Below are 27,857 nucleotides of genomic sequence, written 5' to 3' on the forward strand. Positions count from 1 at the left end.
ATAATAAAGGTTATTCTTAGTGTCCACCATCAGTACTACTACCGCCTGCATGATGACGACGCCAGTAGCACCTCTTCCAAGTCTTCGAGTGTCTTCTCATTTCATTCCTAGCCTCAATCTCATCCCAAACACATCCCTGAAAAATTACCCTCTCCTCATATATCACGAATGTTTCCCACCGTCGATATCAGCTGCTGTTATCGAAGCCCATTTAAGGTCCATCGGCGTCGTCGAGCCCCAGTGGAGGTACACTATGTACAACACGACACACTTTCATAGCACTACTCACGAAGTACTATGCATCGCATCTGGTCGTGCGAGGGTATGTTTCGGTGGAGAAGACAATCCTGGAAGGGTAGAAACGGAAGTTAAGATTGGGGATGTCATTATTATTCCTGCAGGCGTGGGGCACAGGCTCTTGCAAGACTTGGACGGCGGATTCGAGATGGTCGGAAGTTACCCCAAGGGAAATGACTGGGATATGTGTTATGGTAGGGAGGATGAGAAGGCAAATATTGAAGCCATCAAAGACATAGCATGGTTTGACAGAGACCCTGTTTACGGCGACGAAGGACCTGCACTTCAGAGATAGTATATGGTGGCGTGTAACGCCGTGCATTCTGAATCATTCACTAAGCAGGAGAAACGAAAGAATGAGACAAGTATTAGCGACCTAAGAAAACCAGTGAAAGCGAAGTGTAGATTGTCTCCACAACAAGTATGCAGAAATGAAGACGCAACCAAATGCAGCATGCCCATCCGGAAAGTATATGATACAGTAGACCGAACATTCAATCACTGGCAGCCCAATTGCCGCTTGGCTTCTGCTTCTGCCTCGGTAACAACACGTCCCTCCACTTCTTTCTCAACCTCTACGCCAAGCTGATGTACACGGCCACGGTCCGCGCCTATGAGCGACACATATACACCTTTTTGTAGGACTGGATAAGAGCCTATCCGAATACCTTCAGGCTGTACTCGCTTTTGAAGGTCGGTGAGGAACGGGGCAATAGACGACTCGGGTAATCTAGAACCACAATCAGTAAATCATTACGAGTAGGGAGATGAAATGCTTACCCCGTGAACACTTGGAGCCGGAAAGGTCGCTCCTCTTCAGGTGGGAGAGGAAGGAAGGGTTTCAGGTTATCTAGCATCTTCTGGAAGAGGGTGGGTATCCCTGGAAATATGCAAAGTTTTCCTTGTAGGCGAACAACGGGCTTGTCGAAATCAGTAACCAGTCTTAGAGCCATATTCAAGCATGCTCACCACCCATATGTCGCTTGCAACGAAAATCACCTCCGCAGCATCAGGGAACAGTGCCATACGTTTCCGTGCCGTTCGCTGTTCCTCGCTCTGTTTTGATACCCAAGTTCGATATTTGCCAGACTCCTCCATACGAGCGAGAGTTTCATCGTGATATACAAGGCCCTGATCAAAAGACTTCGCCAAAGATGCATATGTTATGTCTGTGGGCGAAAAGACACGAGTGGCGTCATGGTCGTGTGCCTGAAATTATGTTCACAATAAACGTACCATCGTGGGTGGGCCCGATGCCGCCCGACGTCACTACAAAGTCGTACGTTTGCACCATCCTCCGGCTGGCCTCAATGCTGGGGCTCGCTGAGCAGCTGCGCCCCTGCAATATGAATGTTACAAGTGACGCACGTACATTTCAGCTTCATCATCTGCTATCACTTCTACGCGTTTCCTGCAAGTAGAATTGGTGACCAGTACACGGACTAGGCAGGGAGAACACTCACAAATGAATACCATGCTCAAAACAGAATCGTGCAAAGTAATTAGAGTTCCGGTCAAGCGTCTTTCCATTCAGAATTTCGTCCCTTTACAGTTGCTTTCAGTTTTCAGTTCGTCGACACAGAACACATACACACCCAATGATGAGCGCTGCAGCAGTCTTTATATGCCGTCCCTTGTCAGATGGATTCTTCTTTGGTACAGGAGAAATCGCAAAGTTCAACGGTGGTAGTTGAAAGGTTGAATTATCTGGCGGAACTGCTGTACATGACATTGGCTTCGCATGAGCGGAGAGAGGTGCTCGACGGAGATGGGTAGAAAGGGAGGCGAGTCTTGCTAACGTGCGAGGATGCATGGCTCATTGAGCAAAGAATATCATGCAGTGGGAATGAAGATGACGTTATTATAAGGTCCAGGCTTTGATTCACACTGGGACGAACAGCGCCGCGATTTTGGTCAAAACGAACAAGCCTTGTCGGTGACCTCGGTACCGGTGAAGCAGTTTGCAGTACGTGAATATCGCCGTTCTTAATATATGATTTCTTAAAATTCGGCTCAAAAATCCAGTGCACCATCATTTTAGAGAAGTGTTTGTTAACGTCAGTGTGATTCAAATAGATAATGCAACCAGACCGCTCAAGCGCTCATCCCTGAGTCTTTGGCGGAACTAGTAAGGTATATATGGTACACAAGAGGTAATATTTAAATAGAAAAAAAGACGGCATTAACGGGGCATCGCATGGCGCAGACTTCTACGGATTGGGCGTTTCGTGTCGGAAACTGCATCAGAATCAACAGTATCCTGAGATACGCGTCTGCGCTTCGAGGGCCCATCACGGGCAGAGCCTCCGCCCCGAGCAGAACTATGTCCAGTGGAACAGAAAGAGAACGAAACGGAGGGAGAAGACCCATCGGGCGCAGTATGAACGATACTAGATATGTCCATACGATTTGCGGTCCTGCCATCTTGCTCGTCGGAATCACGGCAACGCTTGCAGGACTTACGGGAAGAGGCCCTATCGCCTTCGTTGCTTACTGCAGCCTTTACGGCGTCAGCAGCAGTATCTGTCTCTTCCATCGGTGTGTGTACATCTGCGGGAGAATTCATCGCTGTAGAGATGTCTTCTTGGATCTGAGGACTCGCTGGGGGGGATGGGTTGGGAGTACCATAGAAAGCACCGTGGCGCCGGAGTCGGCTACCCCGCTGTGTTCTGATCGGAGCCTTCCATTGGTCATCATCAGTGGAATTGGCGTGCGCAATAGAAATGTTGCTCCTGTATGATGAGGGGTGAAATGCGCGTATGGGAGTTGTCTGGTAGGAAGGCAACCCTGGCACTGAGAAAACGCTTGACGATCTTTCTGGGTTCGCAGCAGGTGTCACGGGCCCTGGTGTTTCCAAAATGATAGGCGAGGAAGGTACTGCTGAGGTATCTTTCGCATCTTTCGCGTGGCTTTCCAAGAAGGATGCGAGAGATGATGCTAGTTGTTGCTGTTCCGAACGAATCTCCTCTATGATGGCTCGCTGTGCGCTAAGTATTGATTGAGTACTTTGAGCAAGTACAACAACATCATGGAGATAACTCACTCTAGTTTCGACTGCATTGTGTTGATCAATTGATCCCTTTCCTCGGTTTTCTCGCCTTGAGCGGACAGCATAAGAAGGATGTCTAGGAGCTTTGCCTCCTGTGCTAGAGAGATGTCCATGATATCCCGGACACCGGTAAGCACTCCATCCATGTCAGGGGATAACGACGACAAGCTGGGGGCAGAAGGATCTGTAGGTAAGAAGGACGACATCTCCAGGATCAGATATGAGTGGAATACTGGGTATGGAGAGCAATGGGTGATTTAGTGTTTTCTGTGGTACTGAATCCAATATCGCGCAGTCTGGACGCCTTAAATATTGCAAATAGACCAATGCTTTGGTCCCTCACGACATCAAGGGTAAACGCTTGGACGCATGCTTGGACGGCTCTTGCGTCAATGCAAACTATGCGCTTTGACGACTTGCACTGAGAAGACCGCCCTGGGGCCGCCTGGGCCTTGGCCATAGGTTGCCCATAATTTTGAACCTAATCATTGTCGCATCATCCTGCAGTAAGTGAAAGTCAGAGCTACACGCAGGTCTGGCCTAGGCCATATACATGTCTGGGGAGATTTCTGGCGCGCGAGTTAAACTATAACGCGCAGTTGGAAAAGTTCCAGTTCAAGCGCCGCCCCCACTACCTACTTCAATACCCCCGGGCCGTGCAACCGGTATTTGCCTTCACCAGCAATATTCCGGAGCATGGCTGCAGAGCTGCAGATTTTCCCCAATATCATGAACAACCTACGATTTTAAACTACCTGCCGACGACGTTCGGCCCTGGCATTCTATACATAAAATATGAGATTTGGCCAGTCTGGGTCATATTACACATCTCCTGTGTTACACACTATTGCTAGTTGATACATGCACAGATTCTTGGAAAGCAATTGAAATCAGGTCAGGTCCTGCATCGAAGTCGATCATGAGCCTAGCGTGATGTTCTCGAACACCGAGGATCAGCCGTGGTCCCAGTACAGCTGACTGCACAATGTTGAATATTTCGAGAAAACCAAAATAAGTCAGAATTGCTGGGGAATATGGGTCCTGTGGGAAATGATGCATCGATGAAGCGTGGTTACATGCGGAGGTCAGTGACACATTGGCGTACCTTTGGCATCGTTGGCGAACAATAACTGAGGCATAAGCATAAAACTACAACGGAGCTGGTATGTGAAGAACTTCAACGGAAAATATAACCATGTTCACGTTACGCACTCACCTCACAAAGTAACTCATGTGAGTTTTCATTAACACCACGAAGCAGTCCCTAATAACACCTCCCGCCGAGTGTTGTCGCAATTCACGGAAGTGCTTTAGAGCAATCTGGACTGCAAGACACAGTGTGAGCACCTCCCACACACCGGTGAGTATCCAAGGGATGGTGCCCAAATATTGGAGATTGTCAGCAATGCACTGATAGGTGCCAGAGAGGATGGCTTGCTCTAAAATTTATTAATGAGCCTGAGGCACTCGAAGTTTTCGATCCATAATTGAAGCTTACCCGCTGAAATATACTTCATATTTATTGTGAGCATCACTATATTGGCGACAACGATGGCCGTGAAGACAACAACGAGGAGTACCAGAACCTTTCTGGATCGTTGATACATGGCATGTAATCGAGCAATCATGACGACTTTGCACGATATTTCAGTGAAGTCGAGGTATCGCAACTGTGTAGGCTCACCACCGAGTATTGCAATCAGGACCCACATCGTCCAATATAGCGCGAAGTACATGTAATAGCCTGGGACATCCGGTCAGCGATAAGCTTCAGAGGATCACATGCTCCAAAGAAACTCACAACTGTAGCCATCATTATTATGGATCAGAAAGCTGCCCGAGAATGTCGCTCACCCCTATATGGTAGTTGATTAGACGGGTATGGAAGGGAAAACATTACTACGGAATGCTCACTGCATCTTTCAGAGGTATTATCTGAACAGCCACTGTATGCCGCTGGTCAGAAGCAACAAACAATGCATGTGAAGAGACGCACTCTGTATGTTCACGCTGATGGTGAGAGATGGGCGATCAGCACAATACCAGATCTTGACTTTCCAAACATACCCAGCATATATTACTCCAACGTAGCGCACCTAGGATATCATCACATCAGCTCAACTTGTTAAGCACACTTATGGCATGGGCTACATACAGTGAGATACATGACAGTCATCAGGGACCAGTGTTGCTTCTGTCGCAGATTGATGTTATTGTTATGTCGTTCCTTTGGACATGAGGGCTCTCTGCTCACCCAAATCAATTCAACCTGTAACATTATTCTTAGAGATGAGACTGTTCCGGTGATGGCACCAACCTACCTCTTGTCCGAATGCAAGTACTGGAGAAACATCAGGTTATCAATAACTGTTTCATACAATCTTGCTCACCCCAATCGTATATTACGCCGGTCGAGACAGCAACTGTGAAAATGCAGCGAAGGTTAGATCAGTATATCACCATTGTCATCAGACCGGTTCTCTACTAGTACGTACCCATAAAATAGCTGAAAAGAATATGTGAATTGATGAGCGGCCACCAGCTAGGATCATTTGTCATACTATCAGAGGGTGCGAGCAAGTGAGCGATAAACTTGGTGGACGAATGACGATGAAATTCGTACCATTTATATCACCTTTTATTGTCAACATGGGTACCATGTGTATAATACCCGTCCATCACTTGGTTGTACTGAAGTAGGGGTTTTTGTCACGACTCACAGCCACGCACTGGAAAAACTATAATATACACCGGAAGTTGGAACGTTCAAACAAAAAATAGTGAACATCCTGATTTCGGCGGCTAACTTGTTTCCATTACCATTCATCCCGACTCATTTGCGCGCTTCTGGATCTTCCATCATGGAAAACTATACTAGTTCCCGTGTCTACTGTGGGTGGGGTAAATCATATCGCATCGCTAAAGAGAGTCAGAAAGTTTTGGCCTGGGGTACTGCGCGCAAACATACAGTATTTGGTCCACAGGGGCCGAGTCGTTCTGTTATACCGGCATGTTAAACCATACCGGGTAGGAACGTAGTAGTAGACGGTTCAACACTCCACCGACGTGATATGCCAGCTGCAGTGCACCATCACTAAACTGTATCAAACCCCGATGTAAGTTATGTGAGCCGGTACAGTAGATCGCCAAATAAAATACTGTACATTCATATCCTCGGGCCCGACATCCCAGGGTCACCGGGCTTTGTCAGATGAATTCGTTCGACCTAAGGCCTACTTATAGCCAAATCAGTCCGCAGTCATGCGTGGTCACCGGTCATGTCCCAAATAAGTACTAGTAGCTGTCGGGGACTCGGACTCGGACTCGGACTCGGACTGGCTGCTGGCACAACCGAGCGCCGTTATGATTATTGTGCCTTCACAAAATCTAAAGCGTCAGCTTCATTGAAGCAAATCTTAAACGCCTGTACCTTTCACGAGTGATCCACGTTATCAACCTATGCCTGTCAATTTTGGCCTGACCTAAATATTAACCGGCGAGTGACTAGGCGGGTTTTCACAGAACACTACCAGTGACATGCGTCACTATCAATCCAGCATTCCAGAACGTTAAAGACTTGAGCTGTGTGTTGCATCGTAGTTCAGTTGTCTGAACAGGGATGGAAGGCAACGGTGTGAGATACTCGCTGCATCTGTCATCGAAATTGTTGAAAGACTGACTGTATGCCTCCCGTTACAAGAAAGAAACAAGTCGATGCAACGAAACATACTCAACATCTTGATACTGATTGTGAGAGATGTGTAATGAGTAAAACACCAATGGCTTAGACGTCGAAACGTACACAGCGAATCCTATTGCAACATATCGTGCCTTGGACATGTTCGTGTCAGTGCAACCTGCTAACCATGCTCGAAATACAAGTTACATACAGTGAGATACAGAACGGTCATCATAGACCACCGTTGCCTCTGCTGCGAGTTAGTTGTCGCGTTTCTACATGGTTCTTTGAATGTGGAGATCTGCTCACCCAGACAAGTTCCACCTGTAAAACCGTTGTCAGCGACATGGTTGCTCCTGTCATGGTGTCGACCTACCTCTTGTCCGAACGTAAGTCTTAGAAATCCCATAATGACAGTGGTCTTTTCATACTTAATCTTGCTCACCCCAATCATACAGCACCGCAGCACAGGCGGCAACTGCGAAACCACAGCCAGGGTCATTCGAGTTATCACGGACATCATGCGGCTGGCTTCGAACAAACCTTGAAAATAGGTGGAAATAATATTCGCATTGATGATTGGCCACAAACTGGGATCGTTCGAGACTAGAGTCATACTATTGGAGGATTGGAGTGAGTTAGCGGGGGAACTTGGTGGTCGTATAACGATCGCATTCGTGCTTGTTGTTCGTGATTTTGGCAACATGCCAGTGCGATGCAATCTTCGGGCTGTTCTTTACGGGCGTATGATATTCAGCCTCAGCTCATCAACGACACCATGTACTATGTAGCTCATTGATCTAACACAGGTTTTGACACCGCTCACGTTGACCTTAAGCACTTTGGTCCGGTCAGCAATGCTTATTCCTTGAAATTCACTCTACTTACTTGATGCTGATGCTTGATCACAACACGAGCGAAAACCAACGACCTTTCTAATTCATGTAAACGCTGATAAAATGCAACCACAAGTATACACATGTGTTGTATCCAGTTTCCTGTAGAATATAATCAACGTGAGGTGGTCGTGCAAAGAAAGTTGGAGGTGATACAAATTGAAATGGGACGTCTGGGATGCGATGAGCGGAAGTTAGAAGTCTTGAACAGAGCACCTTCTACATCTACGTGCGTGTCACAGGAGCTTGCGAGGGTCAAACTGGATGGACACAGATGTTCAAACAGGAGTGCCGAACCTCAAGTTGGAATTCGAGGACAGTGAACATGGCTCTGAGAAGCGTTTGATGAGCTAGATGACGAAGAAGCTAGTGAATGTTCCGAATTGCTGAAAAGTCTGCCCGTCTGGATGAGAAAGGTTTTGAAAATGAATAGTAAGAAAAGTTGGTAGAGAAGGGAAGACGTACCAAGCAATGCTCTCCTTATAATCGGCCTTTGCAAACTGCTGTGAAATTAATGCTAGATTGTTTCACTCTGTTGCTCTTACATCTACCATGTCGAGCAATTAGTATCCATCGTGGTGATGGAATGGGGCCAATATTAATCATTTGGAATACCCCGGGCCCGGCTGTTCTTCCTTCTTTCGAACTCCGACTGTAGGTCGGGCAGAACTATCAAGTTGGAGTCGTTTTGAGAGACATTTGAAGTCGAAGCGGATAGTTGAGGGACCTCCATACTACACCGTGTCTTTTTAAGCTAGGTAGCCTTTGAGAGATATCTAAAATATGATGTATCATTCCGGAATCCGCATGTTGTAATAGTTTAGTCAAGTTTGCGCTTACATAAGCGACGTTACACTCACTGAGTGGCAGTGCGTGGTCCAACATTGGTAACTTGCGTTCAATTGCAACAAATGGCTTCAGATAGCGGCGAAGAGAAGACAGCAGAGGAAGGCACGATGACGATGGACGAAAGAAAAGCAAAAATGGAGCAGCTGAGAGCGAAGATGGTACGTGGTCCTCTGCATCACACTTCCTATCCCTCACCCACTCTTCCCCAGCGTTCAACGACGAAAGCGAATCGTGCCTCCCTCATTGAAGAGTCTGCCAAAGCAAAGATGACAGCGAGGGAGACTGCACGGCTAGAACGACAGCGGAAACTTGCGGAGGTGTTGCGTATGCAGACTGAAGCTGAGGATCGGGGAGAGGATGTGGAACGGCAGAAGAACTGGGAATGGACGATAGAAGAGAATGATAATTGGGAAAAGAAGAAGGCGAGGAAGGCACGGAGAGCGGATTATGAGTTTCATGGTAGGAGTCCATGTTATTCATTGCATGATGACACTCATCGTTCCTGTGTAGATGATGTTCACGCTGCTCGACGGCGCTACAAGAAAGACCTTGACCTCATTAAGCCTGACCTCACTACATACAGCCGACAGAAGGAAGCCGTATTGGGATTGGCACCAGGGTCTCTTTCAAAGTCTGGGAGCAACACGCCATCGTCGTCTGCTCTCACAACCTTTGATCCCTCAGGCGGGCAGGTGAGTGCTGTCGAACCTTTCATTGTATTGTATTTCTTATGATATACATTTTCTCAGGTGGTTCCATCATCTGAACAACGGATGGCTGCAGAGAGTTTCTACCGAGATGCCAACACTCTACTGTACGCTGACAACAAGCCTACTGAAGACGCCATCGATAGAGTGGTCAGCAAGATCAACAAAGAGTACGTTGTCACCCATTTGGCTCTCCCGTAGAACTGACATTACGCCATAGCATTGACAAGAAGGGCAAATTTTCGCGAAAGAGACTTAATGAGGATGAGGGCGACATTACCTACATTAATGAGCGGAATCGCGTGTTCAACAAAAAGGTATGTCATTGCACATCGTGTTCTTGGAATGAGCTCACGAAGAGTAACAGATTGCGCGGTACTACGACAAGTATACCTCCGAGATTCGGGCTAGTTTCGAACGAGGAACCGCGCTATGATGGCATGACCATGGACCACCAGGATGTTATACTTATTCGACCCCACCACTGCGCATGTATTCAGACCATATGCATTTACTCGCATCTTGTAACATTAAGATTTATACTATTGATGCGCTGCACGATACGACTCGGGACGTGAAGTAAACGGAATCAAAGCAGTAGATTCAGAGTGACAAGCCACGACAACATATTGATACATGTAAGACTATGAGGATAAGCAGACCGGAGGACGAAAATGTACGGTTGACGCCTGAAACAACGAACATTAGTACTTGATCAAATGACGGTCTTGGAATGCCTGATAGGTGTCAGAATTGCAGAAGTAAGGTAGTCAGCAGCTAGACACAGAGGTCCATAAGACTGTTGAGCTTGAATGTGATATTTGTTCATCAAAAGGAGCAAGCAGAATCGAACAAGGAATACGATGGATGCAGGATTACTTACTTGAAAGCTGGGGCTAACGGCGGGAGTCGATTGAACACTTGACGAAGCAGCAAGATGATTGCTTGAGCTCTGCAGAAAAATTTAAACCATCATTTTGAAACTCCGCGGTTCGCTTATCGCTTATCAATCATATCATCGCTGCAATCAGCTCAATCTGGAAACTGCATCAAACACAACTGAATGAGCTCGATACTCGCATTGACCAAGTCTACAAATTTCCATTCGACAAGATTACGCTCCTTGTGGAATGGGAATTTGATCACTATGTGGAAACGAAGTTTATTAAATCGTGCCCTTTGAAATTCTCTCCATAAATGTTTCCATCCAACCTGCCTATATCTTGCCCATGTGCATGATCTCTTATAATTTGCCAGATGTCGAGACAGATTCTGTGGTGGCGTTTTTTGAGATGCCATCACCGGGAGAATGGCTTCAAGTCGAAGCCATTCTGCGTCAGTACAACTTTTCGCCACATCAGTGCGTAATCCCACTCAGGCGTTGCCTGGGATACACTTGATGCACAATGTACGTAGTGCGTCGTCACTTTCTCGTCGGGATATCCAGTTTACTTTTTTTGCAGGCTTGTGAGTTGAAAGCGACACACACTGTCATACAGAATCTCCCAGGATGGCAAAAGATTCGGGAGTTTAAACTTGCGACAGCCTCCCTCAGCTTGCGTCTATCGCACATTTTTGATGTTGTAGTTATACAAGCAAGATCATAATCACAACAAGTATCCACTATGCACAACCGGCTGCGACATATGGACAGATGCAATGACCTATTACCGTTTGGCAACCACTGGTGTGTGCATACGGTGGTGTCCACCGACATCCAGCTTTGTCTGGCTCGAGAGTTGCTGACATGATCTATTAAGTTAGACCGAGCATTAACTCGGGGTGGGGCACAGGCAGGGTATAACAAATTTGTCTGTGGAGTGCGAGGCACGACGAACTCGACATGGGGGTAGAACGAAAAACGGATGAAGGAAGCGAGTAGTGGCATCGCTCAGCTGGACACATGGTGCCAACATGGCAGAACGTATCATTAATGGTGGTCCGCCAAAAATGAAATGCGGAACTGTAACACAAATAGCTCCTAATTAACCCTCTTAACCAGTTATAACCAACCAAGTTATTATCACTCTTTTAACGGTTAGTAACATCACTAGTGGCATGCACCGCCCCTACTCTACATACCTATTTTAGCTTGCAGATATCGTGCCAATGGGAGTGCGATGCCTGCCACCATTCGGCTGTTAAGCCGTGGTGAAAACTGCGTATACTAGTACCAGCCTAGTGTGGCCTGCATGATGATTGTAATTAATGTTCTAGAATGTCATCGGCCTGTCCTCTCGTAAATTACTTACGGGGACTCGGACTTGACTCGGACCCTGAGCTTTTCCTACCGCGTCAGTCAACCTTGGCGGAGCTGCTCACGACGATCGGCCCTCTCTCGGTAATGAAATCTTACACCGTGGGTAACGCTCAGATCAACCTCTTAACTGGTTACAACCAACCAACCGGGCTAGACTTAGTTAAGTTATAACTCTTTTAACGGTCACCTGGCATGTGAGACTCTATTACACTACATACCTGACATTTGCGCCACTGGGAAAGTAAACGTGTATGATCGCCACTCTGCCACCATTCGGTTATTGATATGTCAAGCCGTCACGACAATTAGTTATGGCCTGGTGACCCTACTAGTATGTCTGCCGTCCTCTCGTAAATCGCTTACGCGCGTCGCGGACCCTAAACCTTTCCTGATTTGGCCACCAACTTGCGTCGAAGGCCCCAACTTGAAGCTTGAAGTCCTGGACCTTCGCTCATCCGATCACGCAAAATCTATTTCTTGCAGCCGAATTGTCAATAAATTTGTCACAAGTCGCACAGAGTGCTCGGAGGCCAATCAAAGCACTTACGTACCTTACCAGGGAGTTCTGAGAAATAGAACTTTCGATTAACGGTAGAGCAGGGCCGTAGTCAGCTGGCTTTCCATCATGATACTATACCCAATCGGTGACTCTGACACCCAAAATGGCCATTGACAATCAGGGTCACCGCCTCTTATTCAGGTGTTAAAAAGACTCATGGACTTCTTAGACGCATACTGACTACCTTGGTCCTCTACATCCTGAGCTTAGCAGAGCCCTTCACACATCGCAAGTTGAGCATTCAAATCATGGTTGCTTCACGTCCAAATCCTGTCAATCCTCCTCTTGATGGTTCTCTGTTCCTCCCTGAATTGCTGGAATTCAATGCGCAACATAACTCGGACGTCACATTCTTTGTCTACAACAAACCTGACAACAACGATCTGGTCTATATCTCACATCGAGACTTTTATCGAGCTTGTCATCGTGCTGCACATCAAGTTAGACCCGATCGTGCAGGCATAGACAAAGAGGTCGTTGGCATCATTGCCAATTCAGACACCCTCCTTTATCAGACTGTGTTCATGGGTATCATCTTCGCTGGGCTGATCGTATGTGAACATTTTTTTTGCCCGAACATCATATCTCTGAACACTGCTTTTTAAGCCGTTCCCCATATCACCTCGTAATTCAGCGGCGGCGATCTTAAACTTGATGCAGAAAACAAACTGTCGTCGTTTAGTCACCACTCACCACTCTCTTGGTTCCCTGATCGATGGAATTAAGGCGGGTAGCGTATCTCAAGACACTGATGCGAGCCAACTGCAGCTTGACATGATGCCGACGTTGAAATATTTATATCCCATGCTTGGCACAGGTTCTCCAGACGAAAATTTTCTCCCATATCCTCCCCAAGCTTCTCGGTCATCTTCGGACGATATATTATACTACCTACATTCCTCCGGCAGCACTGGTTTCCCGAAAGCCATTCCAGCAACCCACCAAACCATCATTGGGTGGTGCCGAAGCTGTAAGCTACTCACACAATCTACGAAGCAAAGTGCTAACTGGTGTGGTATTAGCATGCGTTATCAACCATATCAACATTCTCACTGGCACTCCTCTTCGCATCGCTGCTGCATCCGTTCCACCGTTCCATACCACAGGTTTACTGATCCAACTACTGGTACCCATTGTATCTTTGAACAGCATATCTATTTACCCGCCCACATCCTTGCACGACCCATGGGCGGCCCCAATAACACCCAATTCCAAAAATATCCTAGAATGTGTGCTTAATACCAAATCGAACGCTTTGTGGGCCATGCCTTTCTTCCTGGAACAATGGGTGTTTTCTCCCGATGCTGTTGATATTCTGAAGAATCTCGAATATGTCGTATGTTACAAATCTATTTTTGCAAGGAACCACTCATGCCTAGTCTTGTTGTAGCTTTATACTGGCGGTCCACTCGCTTCTAAGATGGGGAATGCCCTGGTGGATGCAGGAATCAATATATTCCCTCACTACGGCTCTACAGAAATTGGGCCTGTCACCCCTTTATTCCGATATGGGGTCGAGAAAAAGCTTTGGGACTGGCTGCAATTTACTCCAAACGTCAAGACCAGATGGGTTGATCAAGGCGATAGAACATATGAATGCCAAATTTTGGTGCGTCTCACTTTTTATACACCCTCTCAATGTGAACTTTTCTTCACAGACAACTCCGCTGTACGGAGTGTCAGTAGAGAATCTCCCAGACGTCAAGGGTTATACTACTTCGGATTTATTTATCAAGCATCCGACGATTGAGGGTCTGTGGAAGATGTGCGACCGACAATTGTGTCATTCATGTTCTGAAACTGTCTGACATTATTCTTGCAGAACAGGAAGAAAGGATGACGTATTGATGCTCTCGTCTGGGGAGAAAGTAATACCAGCTCCTATGGAATGCATCATCGGGACCAATCCTCATGTCAATGGCGTCGTCATCTTCGGCCGTGGACGTAGCCAAGTTGGTGCCCTGATAGAGCCGCGGCCGGGACATGAAATCGACGTTAAAGACGAGGCACAGGTTTCGGCTTTCAGGAATCGAGTCTGGTAAGATCCTTGCAAAAGTGCATGCGGCTTTCATGACTCAAATGCTCTTGAAGGCCTGAGATAGAAGAAGCGAACAAGGCAGGCCCTGCCTTCAGCAGAATCTTTAAGGAAATGGTTCTTGTAACGTGCAAGGAGAAGCCTATGCCTCGAACTGGAAAAGGGACTATCACCAAGAAAGCCGCCAGCCAACTATACGAAGAGGAGATCAATTCCCTGTGAGAATATGCTTTCACCAGTGTCCGAAAATGATATTAATGAGCGTCAGATACGACAAGGTGGAGAGTGGCACAACAGGCATCGATATACCTTTGCCTACAAACTGGATTGTGGAGGACGTTGAGAGTTGGCTCATGCTGCATGCCGTCTCTGTGAATGCTGGCAAGGCGGTCGATCCTGACACAGACTTCTTTACCCAGGGCTTTGACAGGTGAGCCGATGGTCGATCGAGACCCATGCTTTGCCGACCTCCTACCCCCAGTCTCTCTGCGACATTCCTCAGAAGCCGAATCGTCAGTTCCCTCAGGTCGTCACCAGATCGCGACGTCCAGGCTTCAGCACCGCAAATTGACCAGAACATCGTCTTTTTAAGTCCTTCGATTCGCCAGCTCGCGAGAAGCGTTATCCATGTAGTATTGCATGGGAACAGTCCAACCTCGGTCGACGTCAAAGTTGAGATCGAGAGCATGATTGAGAAGTATTCAATGGGATTCAGTGGAGGCTCTGTCGGAGATGCCTCCGCCCCTCTTACTAATGGACACAGTCGAAATCATCATGTGGTCATCCTGACTGGGTCAACGGGCGGTCTTGGTTCGTACCTGCTGGCATCTTTGCTACAGCGCGAGGATGTATCATTGGTATATGCCTTCAATCGTTCGTCGAGGTGCGGTGAATCCATTCAAGAACGACAGAAGCATGGATTCGTCGACCGCGGTTTGGATGTCACCCTCTTGCAATCAGAGAAACTGTTGTATATAGAAACGGATACTTCTAGTGACGATCTGGGTTTGGAGAAGGAGTTGTATCAGAAGGTTTGTTTCATTTCCGGTCTGCTCTGCAGACTAGTTTACTAATAAAACACAATGTAGATCCGCACGTCCGTCACTGTCATCATTCACAACGCCTGGCAACTCAACTTTAACCTGGCGCTCTCGTCCTTCGAGCCTCATGTTCGGGGAACACGCAATCTTATAAACCTGGTTTTGTCCTCTCCGTGCCATCCGAAGCCGCGAGTATTATTCACCTCTTCTATCTCAACTGCGCAAAGCTGGGATAAATCGAAAGGACCTTTCCCAGAAGAAGTACAGTACGACGCGGGCGTTGCAGAAGGCCACGGCTATGGCGCGGGAAAATACGTTTGTGAAAGGGTAGGCCATCCGCTACTTTAGGGCGTATGCCAATCTAACGAACATTGCCCTACACAAGGTCCTCGTGAACAGCAAGTTGCCGGCATGCTCGTTCAGAATTGGACAAATAGCGGGAGGACCTCCACGAGGAGCTTGGTCGACGACGGACTGGCTCCCGATCATTGTCAAGTCGAGTGTGAGCTTGGGTGTATTCCCGGAAGCCCAAGGGGTAGGTGTAGTTCAACATGGGGTATTCATCAATGACACAGACGGTTTAGCTCCTGTCGTGGATCCCTACTCACGCCGTATCAAACGCTATTCTTGATGTAGCTTTCGCAAAAGAAGAGCCTCCCATCGCAGTTAATCTGGTGCATCCGAGACCGGTAGCGTGGGGGACGCTGATGCGACCTGTTGCGGACGCCATCTTTGAGCGCAAGATAACAAGCGCCCCGCTACCTCTCATTCCATTCTCGGAGTGGTTCGAAAAGGTCGAATCGAGTGCCAAGAACGCAAGCGAGGCAAACATCAAACGCGTAGTAAGTGTGTTTCATTTCCTGACTGAATATTCTCTCACTTGGTCTTCCATCCTAGCCTGCTATCAAGCTTCTTGACTTTATGCGTTCGATGTCTCGATCAGATATCGCAACCAGAGCGTCTGGGAAGATGCACTTAGAAGTAGGTGGAGTTACCTCGTTTTCGACTGATGTGGCCCAGCGCGTCAGTCCAACGGTGAAAGAGTTGGAGCCTCTGTCGTCGGCGAGTGCAACGCAATGGGTGGACTATTGGGAGGCAGTGGGAATGTTTCGATGAATAATTACTTAAAGTTGGGATTTTGGTGGATTTATCATGTACTAATACCTGTGGAGACTCGACAGCGTCGTTTGAATATTGCTCTTCCGCTTAGTTAATCATCCTACCCTAAAAATCGACATAGGCTAGTATCAATATACACGTAGTCAATTACCCCGATGGCATATGAATAAACAAAAAGGATATATTGAAGCCAAAAAAACAAGCTACCTTATCCACACTTCTAATACAACATCACGCTCCTTCAACTCTTCTGATCATCCTCCTATCCCGCTCTCCAACCACAGTCAGCACTCCCTCATTCTCCATCGCTTTGATAACTTCAGAAAACTCAGCAGCATCAACACGGATACTACTCTGGTCTGCAAGGCGTTTCATCGCCTCACCCCATTTCAAGCCCTTGCCCTTTCCAGCGCCACCATCAAGCATCGTTAGCAACTCTCTGCGCATGTCATCCCGCATCTTGCGTTGTCCAACACCAGTACCGGTGTTCAGCAAACCCATATCAATCTTGCCAGTCCGGGGATCCATAGCACTCGTGCGGATGGCCTCTCGCATGAGACGGCATGCCTCTTGTACATCCTGCAACTCGACGTGCGCAGCAAAGCGCATACGGGCATGAGCCTCGGAAAGGCGGATCATACTTTCGAGCTGGCGGGTTGTAGCGGTGATGCGCTTTTCAGACGAGCGGGGGTCTGAGGCGCCGATGGAGCGCAAGGAGACGTAAGAAGCGACGAGTTCGTCGCCTGCTTCAGAACTCAGGACGGGGTGAATGTTCGTGCGTGCATAGTCGATGTACGCGGAGAGCTCGTCAAGGGGCTAAAAAGAGGTGAGCTCAGTACGTGAAAGGAGTGATGCAAGACACACTAAAACATCGTAGCCACCAGTGTTGGGTGCGTCTTCGAGGTACAGCCCAACTAGATGTTGGGCAAGCTTTCGGTCGAGGGTTTCGTCTACTTGATCGAGTACCAAATATAGCAGATCGAAACGGGAGATGAGCGTCGGAGGGAGGTCGATGTTGCGCGTGATGGGGAGGTCGACGTTGTACTTTGATTCGACAGGGTTCGCAGCCGCGAGAATAGACGTACGGGCGTTGAGGGTGGTAATGATGCCCGCTTTGGCTATTGACACAGTTTGTTGTTCCTGATGAGCACATTTCAATAATATTCAAGGGAATCTCTCTGGGTGTGCCTGACCATAACTTCATGAAGGACGCTACGGGTCGCTTCGGACATCTTGTCAAACTCATCGATACAGCAGACGCCGCCGTCACTCAACACTAAGGCACCACTGCAGATCCGTGAGCAACAATATCCAAGATGACGGTAATACACTCCTTACCTCTCAAGGACAAGCTGCTTGGAATCAGGGTCCCGGGTCACATACGCGGTCAAACCCACTGCCGAAGAGCCTTTTCCAGATGCATAGACTCCACGAGGAGCGATTTTGTGGACGTACTAACAACGAGCTCAGCTAGCTTCACAAATGCAGAGACTGACATACCTGTAGAATTTGTGATTTACTGGTACCGGGGTCACCGACCAAAAGCACGTTGATGTCCCCACGGTAGCGAGGTCCGCCTCCGCCACCACCTCTTGCAATGCTTTTGTTGGTACCACCAAAGAGCTGAAGGAGTATACCTTTCTTCACGTCGTCCATTTCCCAGATCGACGGTGCGAGGGAACGAGCAAGGATATCATAGAGATCATGCCGCCTGCTGATGTCGATTAGTTTCGCCTCAAGTTCGGCTTTGCGTGTTAGTCCCCCTTGGGCAATTTGCTCTTCCAGTTCTTGATCATCGGCACTATCACCAACACCACCTATACCAGGGACCTTGTCGCCACCCGCAGGACGTGTACTGCGATCAAGGCCTAGAGTACCACCCGTACCAAGCCGGACATGAACGACATCGAGGTAGGTCTTAAATAAACTTTTCATCGTCCTTTGACGAGGGTTCACTCTGACAGGGACGCTGCGGTAGATGCCAGTGACGACGACCCTGTCGCCCGGTTTGCACACATCAACGAGCTCATCGTATACGCTTAATGACACTGTGTGTGGCGTCTGGCCATCGGGTACTGCATCGGGAGTCTCCTGCAGCCGGATGACCTGCCTGTCTGCAAATTCACAGCGATTGTGCACGAGAGACATCGTCCCAACGCTTCCACAGACATCCCTTGGGCACCGAGCTGGCTCCTCGATCTTGCCACGGTCGATTTCGACTTGAACAGTATGAGCACATGTGAGGCAGCGGAAGAACGCGACCTTCATGTCTGGAATCACAGGCGTGGCACGAATGACCAAGCCTTTTATAGAGATGAGTTTATCGGTATCTAGAGCACGTTAGGATGATGAAAAAAGTTTGAACGTTCGAACGTCATACCAGATGGGTTGAGTTCACGCATATTCACGGCTGTCAACCCGAACGGACGGACTTTGTAGACTTTACCCATGATGTCGGCGATCTCTTCATCGCCTTGGTCGCCCTGCATCCCGTCCATGCCAGCTTGTTGATCTTCATCTGCAAGTTCGAGCATGAGATCCTTGAGGATTTGATCCATCGCAGGTACTACTTCCTGCGGGTATTTCTGGAGTTGGGCAAAAAGTTTTTTGCATGGCGGATAGGAAAGTAAGTTGATCATGTCGAGGTTGAGATTTGTTTCGCCAGTCTGGCGGATACGACGCATGTACGTCTCATATAGTACGACTTCGCCTTCGTCTGGGGTGGCAAATGCTCGAGTGCGAAGGTTCTCCTGACGATCGTGAATGGCACGATATTTGGGTTTGAAGCCGCGCAAAAAGTCGCGGAAGAGCTTCATCGTCTCTGCCAAGTTCACGGTAGTTCCCCAGATAGCGCGGATTTCATCGGGTTCATCTGAGGGCGCAGCAGGTGCTGATAGATGCGGTACAGATGATGCAGGTATGGAGAGGTGCGTTCCATCTGAGTTGAGGTTATCACTGAGATCGTTGTTATATTCGCCACGCCTCGATCGCCGTGTGGTCGGTGTTAGAGAAAGGGAAGAGTGAATGTCCCCGCGACGGTTCTTGACAGGCGTAGCAAACGCAGCGGCTGGACTCCTGACATATCATCAATAGATTGAAAAAGATCTCAACGAAAGCACCTCACGAAGGAAAGGCAAGAGGCTCAGAGTCTGGAAAGGCTGGATCAGAGTCGATCGCGACCCTCCTCCGAGGAGTCTTAGTGGGCGAAGAGCTCGGGAATGCGAGAGGGGAGCTTCCGGCTAGCACATAATATAAATGACAGTTGGTTGTACATTTAGCAAGCACTCACGAGCAAAAAGTGGTGTTCGTGGTGCTCGTCGAGGAGTGCTCATCCCAAGCGCCCGTCTGGCGGCGACACCACTCATAGGCGTAGCTGTTACGCTGTTGGCATATCTTTGTCGCGCAGGAGTGCCTGCAGCAGAAGGTGTTCCCGGTAGAAAAAGACGCTGGGGCGGAGGAGCTATGGATAGTGATTGATCGATGGTGCTATCCTGAGGCCCGTCCATTTCGATGTCGTCGATGTCCGACGTTGGAAAATCAACTCTTGGAGGAGATGACATTGTGAAAAGTGAGATCTAGTGGAGTCGTTTACTACTTTGAAGTAATTGGATGAATGTTTGCAAAGCTTGGACGCGTCGCGACGCGTCAATTGTGTTGTCTTCAGGGCAGGTCAAAGCCCGTCCACAACCAGACTTTATACAAGGTTGTTACAAGGCTTATGGCATTCCTTGAACTTCGAACATTTCAGTCCATATGGCAGTCGACACAGATTTAGAGGATGTCAATCAAGTGAGTCCCGCACAAATGTCTATCATGTCTATTGATTTTGGTTTTCAGACCACAGTCTACATCCCATTCGATGATTCTGGTAGCATAAATATACTTTTTATCCGTAATATCCAGCTGAAATACATGGCTCAGACGATGTGAACACCAATGGAGTACCACCATCCCTGTTCCCCGAGCGAGATTTTCAGCAAGGATGTCAGCTTCGCTTTCAAGCGTGTAAGGCAGCCTGGGGCAAATGTTTGAAGAGAATGCAGGTATGTGTTTCACTCGTTCTTCATTTTGAGAGTCTCACATAAGTAGGAACTCATTCACTCACTGCACGCGCCGGTCGTGGAGAGTGTTGTCGAGCAAGTTAAGAAGTCTTATACGGATGAGCTTCCGGGGCTACCGTACCCCGAGTTGCCAGTCATATCTGTCACATGTACGTTTTGCTTGTTTGAGTTGAGATACTGCCTCCCAATTTTTATTCTGACAGCATCCAGCACGTCATCTTCTCTCTTCGACGAAATTTCCTTCCGACTAGAGGAAAGCATAGACGAGCTCTTCGATGACTTAAATGATCATTTCGTGACACACGTCTTTCCAAGTGATTGCGCAACTATCACAGGAACTATGAAGACAATTGTGACAGGTTTTGTATCCCGATTTCCTACCGGAGGACAAGGTACTTGCGCACGACTCTTTGACCATCTAATTTATTAATACTCCAATATCTTCAGACATAAAACGCAAGCCATCTACCTCCCTGGCAGCATATGATATTGCTCTCCTTGAGGCATGGTATCGAGCCGTATGCGATGCGCGAGGTAAGGGGCTTGAATAATTCCTTTCCTGCTGTTCGCTGAGTGAAATCAAAAGACGATCGTCACCACAGGTCACGTCTGGTGGTTGTAATGCATGACTTCGAACAACTAGAGCCTCAGGTGGTTCAAGACATGTTTGAAATTTGCAGGTCAGACAGTTCTTGCTGATACTTGTCTTCTTAACCAAATATTACTAGCTCACACATCCCATGCTTACCACTGGTGTTTATCCTCGCGCTGGCTTCACCCCCTTCCCCGTCTTATATTCGCGCCACGTACCCTCACTCTATGCTGGCATTGCTGCGAGTGAGAGACTGCCCTTTCCCGCTAGCTGAAAAATCACTGCACGACATTTTATTGGAGGTGGATCAAAACTTGATGTCACCATGAAGACACTAACAGAATCTTTTCAAGACATTTTTTGATCCCATGTTTGAGCCTAGATATCATGATTGGCCCGACAACCATCGACTTCGTAGTTGAGTTTTTTACTCGTCACACTTCGTCACTTGACGGTCTATTATCCGTACTCCAAGTAAGTTATTTCTTCCTGTAATAGTCCATAATTAACGCAATTGATAGTTGGCTCACATGAAACATTTTGAAGACCCTCTCAGCGTCCTCGTTCCTGCTCAAGCGTTAGGACGGTCCAAGGATGCTTCAAAATTGCTCCTCACGCCTGACGCTTTCCCCTTCCTCGATGCCCTTTTTGCTCGGGTGCACAGATCGGCGCTTATTGCGCCTGTAGAACATGCTACCAGTTGGCGAGATGCTACTGTCGATTTACTCCTATCTTCTGTGGACACTGCACGCGATACTTTCCGAATGCGCGTCAAGCTGCTCCGTGTAGCATTTCGGCTTGTGCTCCTTGTCCGCCGATTTATGCTGGTGCATGGGCATAAGATCGTTCAGAGCGACCAAACGATGCCTGATTTGATGTGTCTGGCGTTGCGAGGCCGTCTGGGCAGTGTATATGGTCATCTGTGTTCTATAGTCAGGTGTGTGAATTTTGATTGCACTCCCGACGGGGGCAGCTAGCTGTTGCTGATCTCTGTAGGAATCTTCCTGCAGCGCAACTTGAGGACTTTGTGCGAGAAGTACATGATTTCTTCGAGAATGTTCCTGAGGACGTAAAAGTGGAGGAAGATGAAGTTATTTCGCGCGTGGAAACAGCATATAAGATGTTCTGTCGGGATACAAACGCCCAGGACATATCCGGTCCGCTCGGAAACTGGTTGTCAGATTATTTCAAGTATGCACTGCAGTTATCATTGCAGTGGATTGATCTAAATTTTATGATCCTCAGGTTACGCATAGTTGCACTGGAAGATGCTCCGTTATGGGACATCTGGTACACCGGTTCGACGCCATTTCCGTCCGAGGTACCCTTGCTTGTTATTAAATGGGTGCAAGCTAATTCGCTCTCTTTTTTTGTTTCAGTTAATCAATCCATCGCCTCGCGCATCCGTCCTCGCGGGATTGATCCATCCCCAAGACTACGTGTCTGCCGAACAACGGAATGGGGATGACGAGGATGACGACCTGCCCGACATAAGTATCCTATTCAAGGGCTACCTGGAAAGCGCGAAGATGATCAATGTCTATGACTGGTTTCAGTCATTCGTGGTCTTCTTGGAAGGCCGGAAGCGGCGTGTTGAAAAGACCCGTATTCCTGATGGTGTGGATGGAACCTCTAGGACGCCATCGAGGAAGAAGGGAAAACAAAAACAGGTAGAGGATGAAATCGTTGATGAGGACGCGGGAGAAGATGAAGAGGAATGGCTCGTGGAGGTACAAGCACGGTTCATCCGCGCCCTTCAGGAGCTAGATTACCTCGGATTCATTAAGCATACTGGGAGAAAAGTAGACCATGTCATGCGGACTGTTTTTGACTCTCCGGAGTGATCGAACGGGTACTATTGTGAAAAATAGATGTCATGTCATTTCATGGGTGGAAATAAATTGCCTTATTTGTCATCGTGTTTAGTATCCAATGTTATTCTCATGAATGCATGCCAACCAGTCAATCCCGCCTCGATGAAGGCATGTCTACCGAACTTCGGAATAAAGGAAAAGCCCCAATCAAACGTTGATTTGTACGTGGACGGTCTTCAACGTTACTACATCAAGTTTACTTACATCATCCTTTCGTCCACACGAATGTCCCGATTGATGAGACATAATTCAGGCACAATATTTGTTTTGTTTTGTACGCCCGCCGGCCTATCAGCCAGTATGAACTTTACCGTTTACGACTATCATCACCTCATTGCACGGCGCTAAAGACGTCAACAAGACACGTCGAACCGACGTCGAACGTGACACTCATAGGGCTGCTCAGAGCTGAGCGCTGACCCAAGGACTTTCAGCTCATCACCGAGGGCACAGATTCATGAAAGAAGGTCTTAATCCGCTATGGGTGAGACTTTGTGAGACTTGCATCCCACGTCGGCGTCGCGACCGTCGCGTTAGATTGTGTGTTGCTGGTTTGCCATCACACAGGCTTAAATTTAAACACTAAGCATAATTCGCAAGTCATAGCTCAACTAAAATTCTCCCCACCGCAAGTACATATGGCGTTCCATGCGCTGAGCCCTCACAGTATGTGAGAGTGTGAGTGCCGTTTTATCACTGTACCACTATGATTGGCTGATGAGAGAGTGGTATGTGCAGCCGCCAGCGTATTCGGTTGCTCTAGCCAGGCACAGGGAATAATCGGGACAGTGGACGGTTGCCTACGGTTGCTTGGATGTCTGAGATTCTTTTTGCGCAAGTCATAAAAAGTTCGAACTCCGTTGGCTGTATTTCCGTCGTCACCTTGCTGACTTCTCTCTTTAGTCTTCATATCATTCTGCATAGACTTTTGCTTTTTACAAGCACCCCACACTCTCTTGAACATCACTCATTTGTCATAGTAAACAAGCAATGTTTAGCAAGGCTGTCATTTCTTTCGCTCTCGCGGGCTCCGCGCTCGCCAACGTCTTCGTGCGTATTCGTTCTTAGCTTTCTTATTGTCGAATTGACATGATTCACCTGGCTGTGAAGATCACCTCCCCTGTTGCAAGTACCACTTTTACCGCTGGTCAGCAGGCGATTGTCAACTGGCAAGACGATGGCCTGTCTCCGAATCTCACTTCTTTCGGTGCTTCTCTCATTGGTATCTACACTGGTAACGCCAACCAACAGGTCAGTTATTAGTCTGAAGTAAACAAGACAACAGTCTTATTTTTGCCAGACATTACTCCAAACCATTAGCTCCAGCGTTGACGTGTCGACCACTTCGTCAATTAATTTCACCCCCGATGGCACCATTGGACCAGACAGCGATGAATAGTGAGAGACTCGCTCTGTCTTGTTCACGGCCAGGTCGATTCAACTTCTTTCTAGTTTTGTTCGCTTCACATCAATCAACCTGAAAGATGCTACGAACTCTCAATTCCCTGCGGAGGCATTTTCTGCTAAATTCACGTGAGTAATTTTATGTTTCGTCGAAGATAACTCACCGCGGGCGCTACAGGATGACTGGCATGACCGGAACGTTCAACACTACTGTGCAAGATGAAATCAACGGGCAATCAACAGCACCCATTGGCGCAACTACAACTGCAACCGCAACTTCTAGTGCTTCCGGATCTATGAAAACCATTTCCACGTCCTCCATTGCCTCCACTTCCGGCTCACAATCGTCCACTTCAACTTCAGCCACTGCTACCAAGACTGGCGCCGCTGGCAAGGTTGGCATCACTGGTATTACATGCTTCGTTGGTGCTGCTGCATCTCTCCTTGGGGCAATGCTTTTGTGATTATCTTGTCTTGATTTGACTTCCTTCGATCGATATTTTATAGCGGAATTTGGATATACCTGAACTCATTTACTCTGATGGGATGCTGCTCTTATAAACAAGGTTCTGTGTCAATATAGCGCGGCAGTAGAAATATTGTTATAATGGGGACGGAACAATTGATTTCGATTGCTGATTACTCTGCGTGTAAGAGAACGACTAGTAAACACTATGCATGGAGGTACTGGGTCTGACTACCAACATTAAATCTACTCAAAGGGATTCATAAAAGCATCAGTCGTGCTGCAAGAGGTTGGTGCTGGGCTAGCGCGAAGTGAACATACATGGCTGTCACCGCTCGTGGTGGCCCGACTGGATTCCAAGTGCCAACTGCGTTGCAATGAACCGTGCAGCGCAACTGAAAGGATCTCCACCAGCCTCGCGGTGGCGTTTATGGCGGACAAAAAGTAGGTTTGTATACTTAATGACGTTGCACTTAGCCACCACGAGGAGCTCCCCTACCTCTGCCGCGCCCTCTCCTCTGTGCCCCCCCTCTGCCAACATGCGAATCAGCAGTAGGAGGACTTTGAGGAACATGAGTAGGCTGAGGGCGTTGCATAATCATAGGGTTCCCAGGAGCGTGTCCATCCCCACGCTGCAGAATACTGGGAATAACAGGGCTGAGAGAAGAGGATGCAAAGGTATCCTTAGGTTTATCCGGAACATCTTTTTGCACAGCCTCGCTCGCGGAAGCTGGTTGGGCATCTTTCTCGCGTTTCTTTCCTCCGCTGGGGCCGACCGCACCATTTAAGGCGGCCTCGAAATGCCGTCCCAGACCAACGACTGGACGTCCCCTGCGACTGCTTGCAGGTGGTGCGGCCTCTGCACTGGCAGGACTAGGTTGTACCACTGGTTTAGGAGGGAGAGACGCAGCAAGCACTTTAGGCGCCTGCTGACGACTCTGTGAGGAGCGGCGTTGTCGAGGAACAGCGGGTGCTTGTGGAGGAGGCTTGGCTGGCAGATTAGCATGCCCTGCAGAGGCGCCTTTCGATGCAGTAGGTTTCGATGCAGCAGGAGTCGTTGGCGCGGTCTGGGCAGGAGAATCAGTCTGTTGTGCAGCCGCCGCCGCCGCCGCGGCTTTCTTCGCTTTGCGGCTGAGGGGTGGAGCAGGTTTGACTTCGGGCTGCTTCTGCGATGCTGCAGCAGGGACAGCAGCTTTCTTCTTGACCTCTTCTTTCCTGGCAGTAGATGCGATAGAAATGTCCTTATAGTGTGCATGGTTGCGGAGGATAGCTTCCTTGTCCTTCTGAGCTGACTTCTCTGCCTTCAGTGCTTCAAGGAGAGGCGTAGTTTTGGGAGCGGCGGGTGGTTGAGATGCTGCAACTGATCATAAAACTAACATCAGAAATAATGTTACTATATATCACGCGATCCTCACTCAATGCTTCAAGGGACGCATGCTCGGATTTCTCAGCGTTGTTGAGCGCTTCGAGGAAAGAGATATAATCTTCGTCTATAAATCATTTGAGAATGATGGGAATTTCACCGCTGATCCAACCGCACCTTTATCGATCGTTGCGTTTCTCGCATCGGTCTTTTTCTTCTCAGAGGGTATCTTCTGGAACGGAGCGAACTCCACTACTGCCTGAGATTCATTGCCTGCAGCAAAGATCACTTGACTGCAACTGCGCTATGCTCAATTATCACAAACCTGCCTTGTCCCTGAAGAGATGACCATCGTATTCACGGCTGAACGTGGCGAGCACCTCCTCATTCTTGAATGCAATATACGCCCGCGAAGAGACATTCTCCTGGTTTGCCCTGCCAACACATCGCAGCACTGAATCAGTCACTCACACCGCAAGGATACAGTAATAAAACACACCTCTTACTCAACTTCCCGGCATGATACACTTTCCAAGTAACAGAGTCATCCGTGACCCATGTTTGAACGCTCTGCCAGAATATTTCTTCGGGGAGATTGGGGGGTAGACGACGTACGACGGTTTTTAGGCGTTCAGTTGCATTTGCTGGAACTTGGGGCTTGGGATCTTTCTGCTTCTGCTTGGCTTGATTGCGCTTGGGTTCTGCAACGGACATCGAATTGCAACGGCGCTTGCATGCGAGGGGGTAATCTGTAGCTTGACAGCGGGTGCAGGCTTATTGTGGTAATTTACTCTCACTCTACTTAAGTGCAACTCGAACGTCACGGTCGACTTGACGTATGATATCAAACTTGCTGATCAGAGTCAGCCAGACTCCCTAGACAATGGACAGTTGCACATTCCTCGCCTTGCAATTCAGGAACAGGGATAATGTAAACTTCGAGGAGACTGATCAACGTCAAGCCTCGACTTTCGAGAGCGGTGGAAGTACCATCCCACCGTGACTGGCGTATATGACTGGTTACTACCCAGGTCGCCAATTTATCACCTTGCGCAATGCAGAGGGGCGTGCTTTGTATTTTTATTCGAGATCCGGGCTTTTTGTGAATTATCATGCACATTGCATAGTGACCATGCGGCACACTGGCACTTTCTTCTCACTTCTCCTTTCGTTTTCCTCTCTGATAACGGTTTGCACGGCCGTCTTGCATTTGGGTGTTAACGTTCACGCATTAAACGCAGATTAGCCAAATATTTTCGCATAGCAAACGCGCATCCAATAATCAAAGCCCACTCCCACCACACAGATCCAGTGTGATGAAACGAGGGAGCCGCCAATAAGTAGCGGACCTGATGGTCACTCGTCCGTTTATAGTTTTGTTCCCTGATTTCGTTCTTATCTGTTCTACCCCCGCGGTACAATCTATTTTGTTCTTCCTTCTGGAGCTTCGCTGGGACTCTCGGATCTAGAAGCTTGAGACAGTCGAAGGCAAGAAGGCATGACATGTCTGAGAGTTTCACGGTGTGCTGATTCTAACATAGAACGATTCAAATACCAAGCACGCCTCTTCTGATACCGAAGGGTCGCAGGATGATAACGCAAGTCAG

General features: G+C 48.2%; 9 protein-coding genes across 9 annotated transcripts; 5 read left to right on the forward strand and 4 right to left on the reverse strand.

Annotated features, from left to right (window-relative positions):
• Positions 1–12: 12 nt before the first annotated feature.
• Positions 13–586, forward strand: F5147DRAFT_615522 (RmlC-like cupin domain-containing protein; the record flags this gene model as incomplete). The annotated part of the gene is made up of 1 exon (XM_041432525.1): positions 13–586. A coding segment is annotated over exon 1 (537 nt), but the record flags the coding sequence as incomplete, so codon positions are not given.
• Positions 583–2,389, reverse strand: F5147DRAFT_705681 (MoaB/Mog domain-containing protein). The gene is made up of 8 exons (XM_041437953.1): positions 2,323–2,389; positions 1,893–2,263; positions 1,761–1,841; positions 1,670–1,708; positions 1,534–1,610; positions 1,267–1,466; positions 1,078–1,217; positions 583–1,027 (listed from the first exon to the last, which is right to left on the reverse strand). Exons 2-8 carry the CDS (start codon positions 2,108–2,110, stop codon positions 796–798), a joined length of 987 nt encoding a protein of 328 aa, XP_041290483.1. The 5' UTR covers positions 2,111–2,263; positions 2,323–2,389; the 3' UTR covers positions 583–795.
• A 25-nt stretch (positions 2,390–2,414) lies between these two features.
• Positions 2,415–3,968, reverse strand: F5147DRAFT_762285 (uncharacterized protein). Its single transcript, XM_041440579.1, has 2 exons — positions 3,341–3,968; positions 2,415–3,284 (listed from the first exon to the last, which is right to left on the reverse strand). The coding sequence occupies exons 1-2, from the start codon at positions 3,550–3,552 to the stop codon at positions 2,480–2,482; spliced, it is 1,017 nt and encodes a 338-aa protein (XP_041290484.1). The 5' UTR covers positions 3,553–3,968; the 3' UTR covers positions 2,415–2,479.
• A 4,808-nt stretch (positions 3,969–8,776) lies between these two features.
• F5147DRAFT_278260 (SYF2-domain-containing protein) lies at positions 8,777–10,044 on the forward strand. Its single transcript, XM_041429000.1, has 6 exons — positions 8,777–8,928; positions 8,980–9,229; positions 9,281–9,462; positions 9,520–9,647; positions 9,698–9,794; positions 9,845–10,044. Exons 1-6 carry the CDS (start codon positions 8,833–8,835, stop codon positions 9,911–9,913), a joined length of 822 nt encoding a protein of 273 aa, XP_041290485.1. The 5' UTR covers positions 8,777–8,832; the 3' UTR covers positions 9,914–10,044.
• Positions 10,045–12,513: 2,469 nt separating this feature from the next.
• F5147DRAFT_615533 (putative aminoadipate reductase) lies at positions 12,514–16,592 on the forward strand. Its single transcript, XM_041432526.1, has 13 exons — positions 12,514–12,847; positions 12,903–13,266; positions 13,319–13,632; positions 13,687–13,905; positions 13,955–14,061; positions 14,119–14,334; positions 14,388–14,549; positions 14,600–14,761; positions 14,813–15,362; positions 15,420–15,698; positions 15,757–15,906; positions 15,956–16,213; positions 16,269–16,592. Exons 1-13 carry the CDS (start codon positions 12,545–12,547, stop codon positions 16,485–16,487), a joined length of 3,303 nt encoding a protein of 1,100 aa, XP_041290486.1. The 5' UTR covers positions 12,514–12,544; the 3' UTR covers positions 16,488–16,592.
• Positions 16,593–16,721: 129 nt separating this feature from the next.
• F5147DRAFT_580523 (MCM2/3/5 family-domain-containing protein) lies at positions 16,722–19,822 on the reverse strand (the record flags this gene model as incomplete). The annotated part of the gene is made up of 8 exons (XM_041431551.1): positions 16,722–17,306; positions 17,355–17,630; positions 17,684–17,777; positions 17,829–17,944; positions 17,991–18,820; positions 18,871–19,565; positions 19,615–19,729; positions 19,780–19,822. The coding sequence occupies 8 exons, from the start codon at positions 19,820–19,822 to the stop codon at positions 16,722–16,724; spliced, it is 2,754 nt and encodes a 917-aa protein (XP_041290487.1).
• Positions 19,823–20,217: 395 nt separating this feature from the next.
• F5147DRAFT_705705 (origin recognition complex subunit 3 N-terminus-domain-containing protein) lies at positions 20,218–23,105 on the forward strand. The gene is made up of 13 exons (XM_041437954.1): positions 20,218–20,279; positions 20,328–20,358; positions 20,412–20,533; positions 20,580–20,700; positions 20,755–20,943; positions 20,999–21,085; positions 21,138–21,231; positions 21,280–21,462; positions 21,497–21,617; positions 21,665–22,080; positions 22,140–22,334; positions 22,389–22,464; positions 22,523–23,105. The coding sequence occupies exons 1-13, from the start codon at positions 20,244–20,246 to the stop codon at positions 22,985–22,987; spliced, it is 2,136 nt and encodes a 711-aa protein (XP_041290488.1). The 5' UTR covers positions 20,218–20,243; the 3' UTR covers positions 22,988–23,105.
• A 589-nt stretch (positions 23,106–23,694) lies between these two features.
• Positions 23,695–25,050, forward strand: F5147DRAFT_278342 (uncharacterized protein). The gene is made up of 7 exons (XM_041429001.1): position 23,695; positions 23,756–23,865; positions 23,921–24,067; positions 24,128–24,268; positions 24,318–24,415; positions 24,470–24,550; positions 24,600–25,050. Exons 3-7 carry the CDS (start codon positions 24,008–24,010, stop codon positions 24,883–24,885), a joined length of 666 nt encoding a protein of 221 aa, XP_041290489.1. The 5' UTR covers position 23,695; positions 23,756–23,865; positions 23,921–24,007; the 3' UTR covers positions 24,886–25,050.
• A 17-nt stretch (positions 25,051–25,067) lies between these two features.
• Positions 25,068–27,003, reverse strand: F5147DRAFT_754201 (Smg-4/UPF3 family-domain-containing protein). The gene is made up of 5 exons (XM_041440277.1): positions 26,750–27,003; positions 26,576–26,685; positions 26,428–26,523; positions 26,303–26,377; positions 25,068–26,247 (listed from the first exon to the last, which is right to left on the reverse strand). The coding sequence occupies exons 1-5, from the start codon at positions 26,962–26,964 to the stop codon at positions 25,361–25,363; spliced, it is 1,383 nt and encodes a 460-aa protein (XP_041290490.1). The 5' UTR covers positions 26,965–27,003; the 3' UTR covers positions 25,068–25,360.
• Positions 27,004–27,857: the final 854 nt, after the last annotated feature.

This window comes from Suillus discolor (assembly GCF_016758755.1).
Source record: "Suillus discolor strain FC423 chromosome Unknown F5147scaffold_44, whole genome shotgun sequence".
NCBI classification, from domain to species: Eukaryota; Fungi; Basidiomycota; class Agaricomycetes; order Boletales; family Suillaceae; genus Suillus; species Suillus discolor.

Excerpts from the sequence above, each read along its gene's own strand:
- F5147DRAFT_705681 (XM_041437953.1), bottom strand. The coding sequence starts at position 2,110 with ATGCATCCTCGCACGTTAGCAAGACTCGCCTCCCTTTCTACCCATCTC. Across the intron at positions 1,218-1,266 it reads TTGCAAGCGACATATGGGTG|CCCGTTGTTCGCCTACAAGG; the intron begins GTGAGCATGCTT and ends GATTTCGACAAG. Across the intron at positions 1,028-1,077 it reads CGGCTCCAAGTGTTCACGGG|ATTACCCGAGTCGTCTATTG; the intron begins GTAAGCATTTCA and ends TTGTGGTTCTAG.
- F5147DRAFT_762285 (XM_041440579.1), bottom strand. The coding sequence starts at position 3,552 with ATGTCGTCCTTCTTACCTACAGATCCTTCTGCCCCCAGCTTGTCGTCG. Across the intron at positions 3,285-3,340 it reads ACAATGCAGTCGAAACTAGA|CGCACAGCGAGCCATCATAG; the intron begins GTGAGTTATCTC and ends ATCAATACTTAG.
- F5147DRAFT_278260 (XM_041429000.1), top strand. The coding sequence starts at position 8,833 with ATGGCTTCAGATAGCGGCGAAGAGAAGACAGCAGAGGAAGGCACGATG. Across the intron at positions 8,929-8,979 it reads AGCAGCTGAGAGCGAAGATG|CGTTCAACGACGAAAGCGAA; the intron begins GTACGTGGTCCT and ends ACTCTTCCCCAG. Across the intron at positions 9,648-9,697 it reads GTCAGCAAGATCAACAAAGA|CATTGACAAGAAGGGCAAAT; the intron begins GTACGTTGTCAC and ends ATTACGCCATAG.
- F5147DRAFT_615533 (XM_041432526.1), top strand. The coding sequence starts at position 12,545 with ATGGTTGCTTCACGTCCAAATCCTGTCAATCCTCCTCTTGATGGTTCT. Across the intron at positions 13,633-13,686 it reads TGAAGAATCTCGAATATGTC|CTTTATACTGGCGGTCCACT; the intron begins GTATGTTACAAA and ends GTCTTGTTGTAG. Across the intron at positions 15,363-15,419 it reads AGAAGGAGTTGTATCAGAAG|ATCCGCACGTCCGTCACTGT; the intron begins GTTTGTTTCATT and ends AACACAATGTAG.
- F5147DRAFT_705705 (XM_041437954.1), top strand. The coding sequence starts at position 20,244 with ATGGCAGTCGACACAGATTTAGAGGATGTCAATCAA. Across the intron at positions 20,701-20,754 it reads GCCAGTCATATCTGTCACAT|CATCCAGCACGTCATCTTCT; the intron begins GTACGTTTTGCT and ends TTATTCTGACAG. Across the intron at positions 21,463-21,496 it reads GAGGTGGATCAAAACTTGAT|ACATTTTTTGATCCCATGTT; the intron begins GTCACCATGAAG and ends AATCTTTTCAAG.
- F5147DRAFT_278342 (XM_041429001.1), top strand. The coding sequence starts at position 24,008 with ATGTTTAGCAAGGCTGTCATTTCTTTCGCTCTCGCGGGCTCCGCGCTC. Across the intron at positions 24,269-24,317 it reads CTGGTAACGCCAACCAACAG|ACATTACTCCAAACCATTAG; the intron begins GTCAGTTATTAG and ends TATTTTTGCCAG. Across the intron at positions 24,551-24,599 it reads GCATTTTCTGCTAAATTCAC|GATGACTGGCATGACCGGAA; the intron begins GTGAGTAATTTT and ends CGGGCGCTACAG.
- F5147DRAFT_754201 (XM_041440277.1), bottom strand. The coding sequence starts at position 26,964 with ATGTCCGTTGCAGAACCCAAGCGCAATCAAGCCAAGCAGAAGCAGAAA. Across the intron at positions 26,686-26,749 it reads GCCGGGAAGTTGAGTAAGAG|GGCAAACCAGGAGAATGTCT; the intron begins GTGTGTTTTATT and ends ATGTGTTGGCAG. Across the intron at positions 26,378-26,427 it reads AAACGCAACGATCGATAAAG|ACGAAGATTATATCTCTTTC; the intron begins GTGCGGTTGGAT and ends AATGATTTATAG.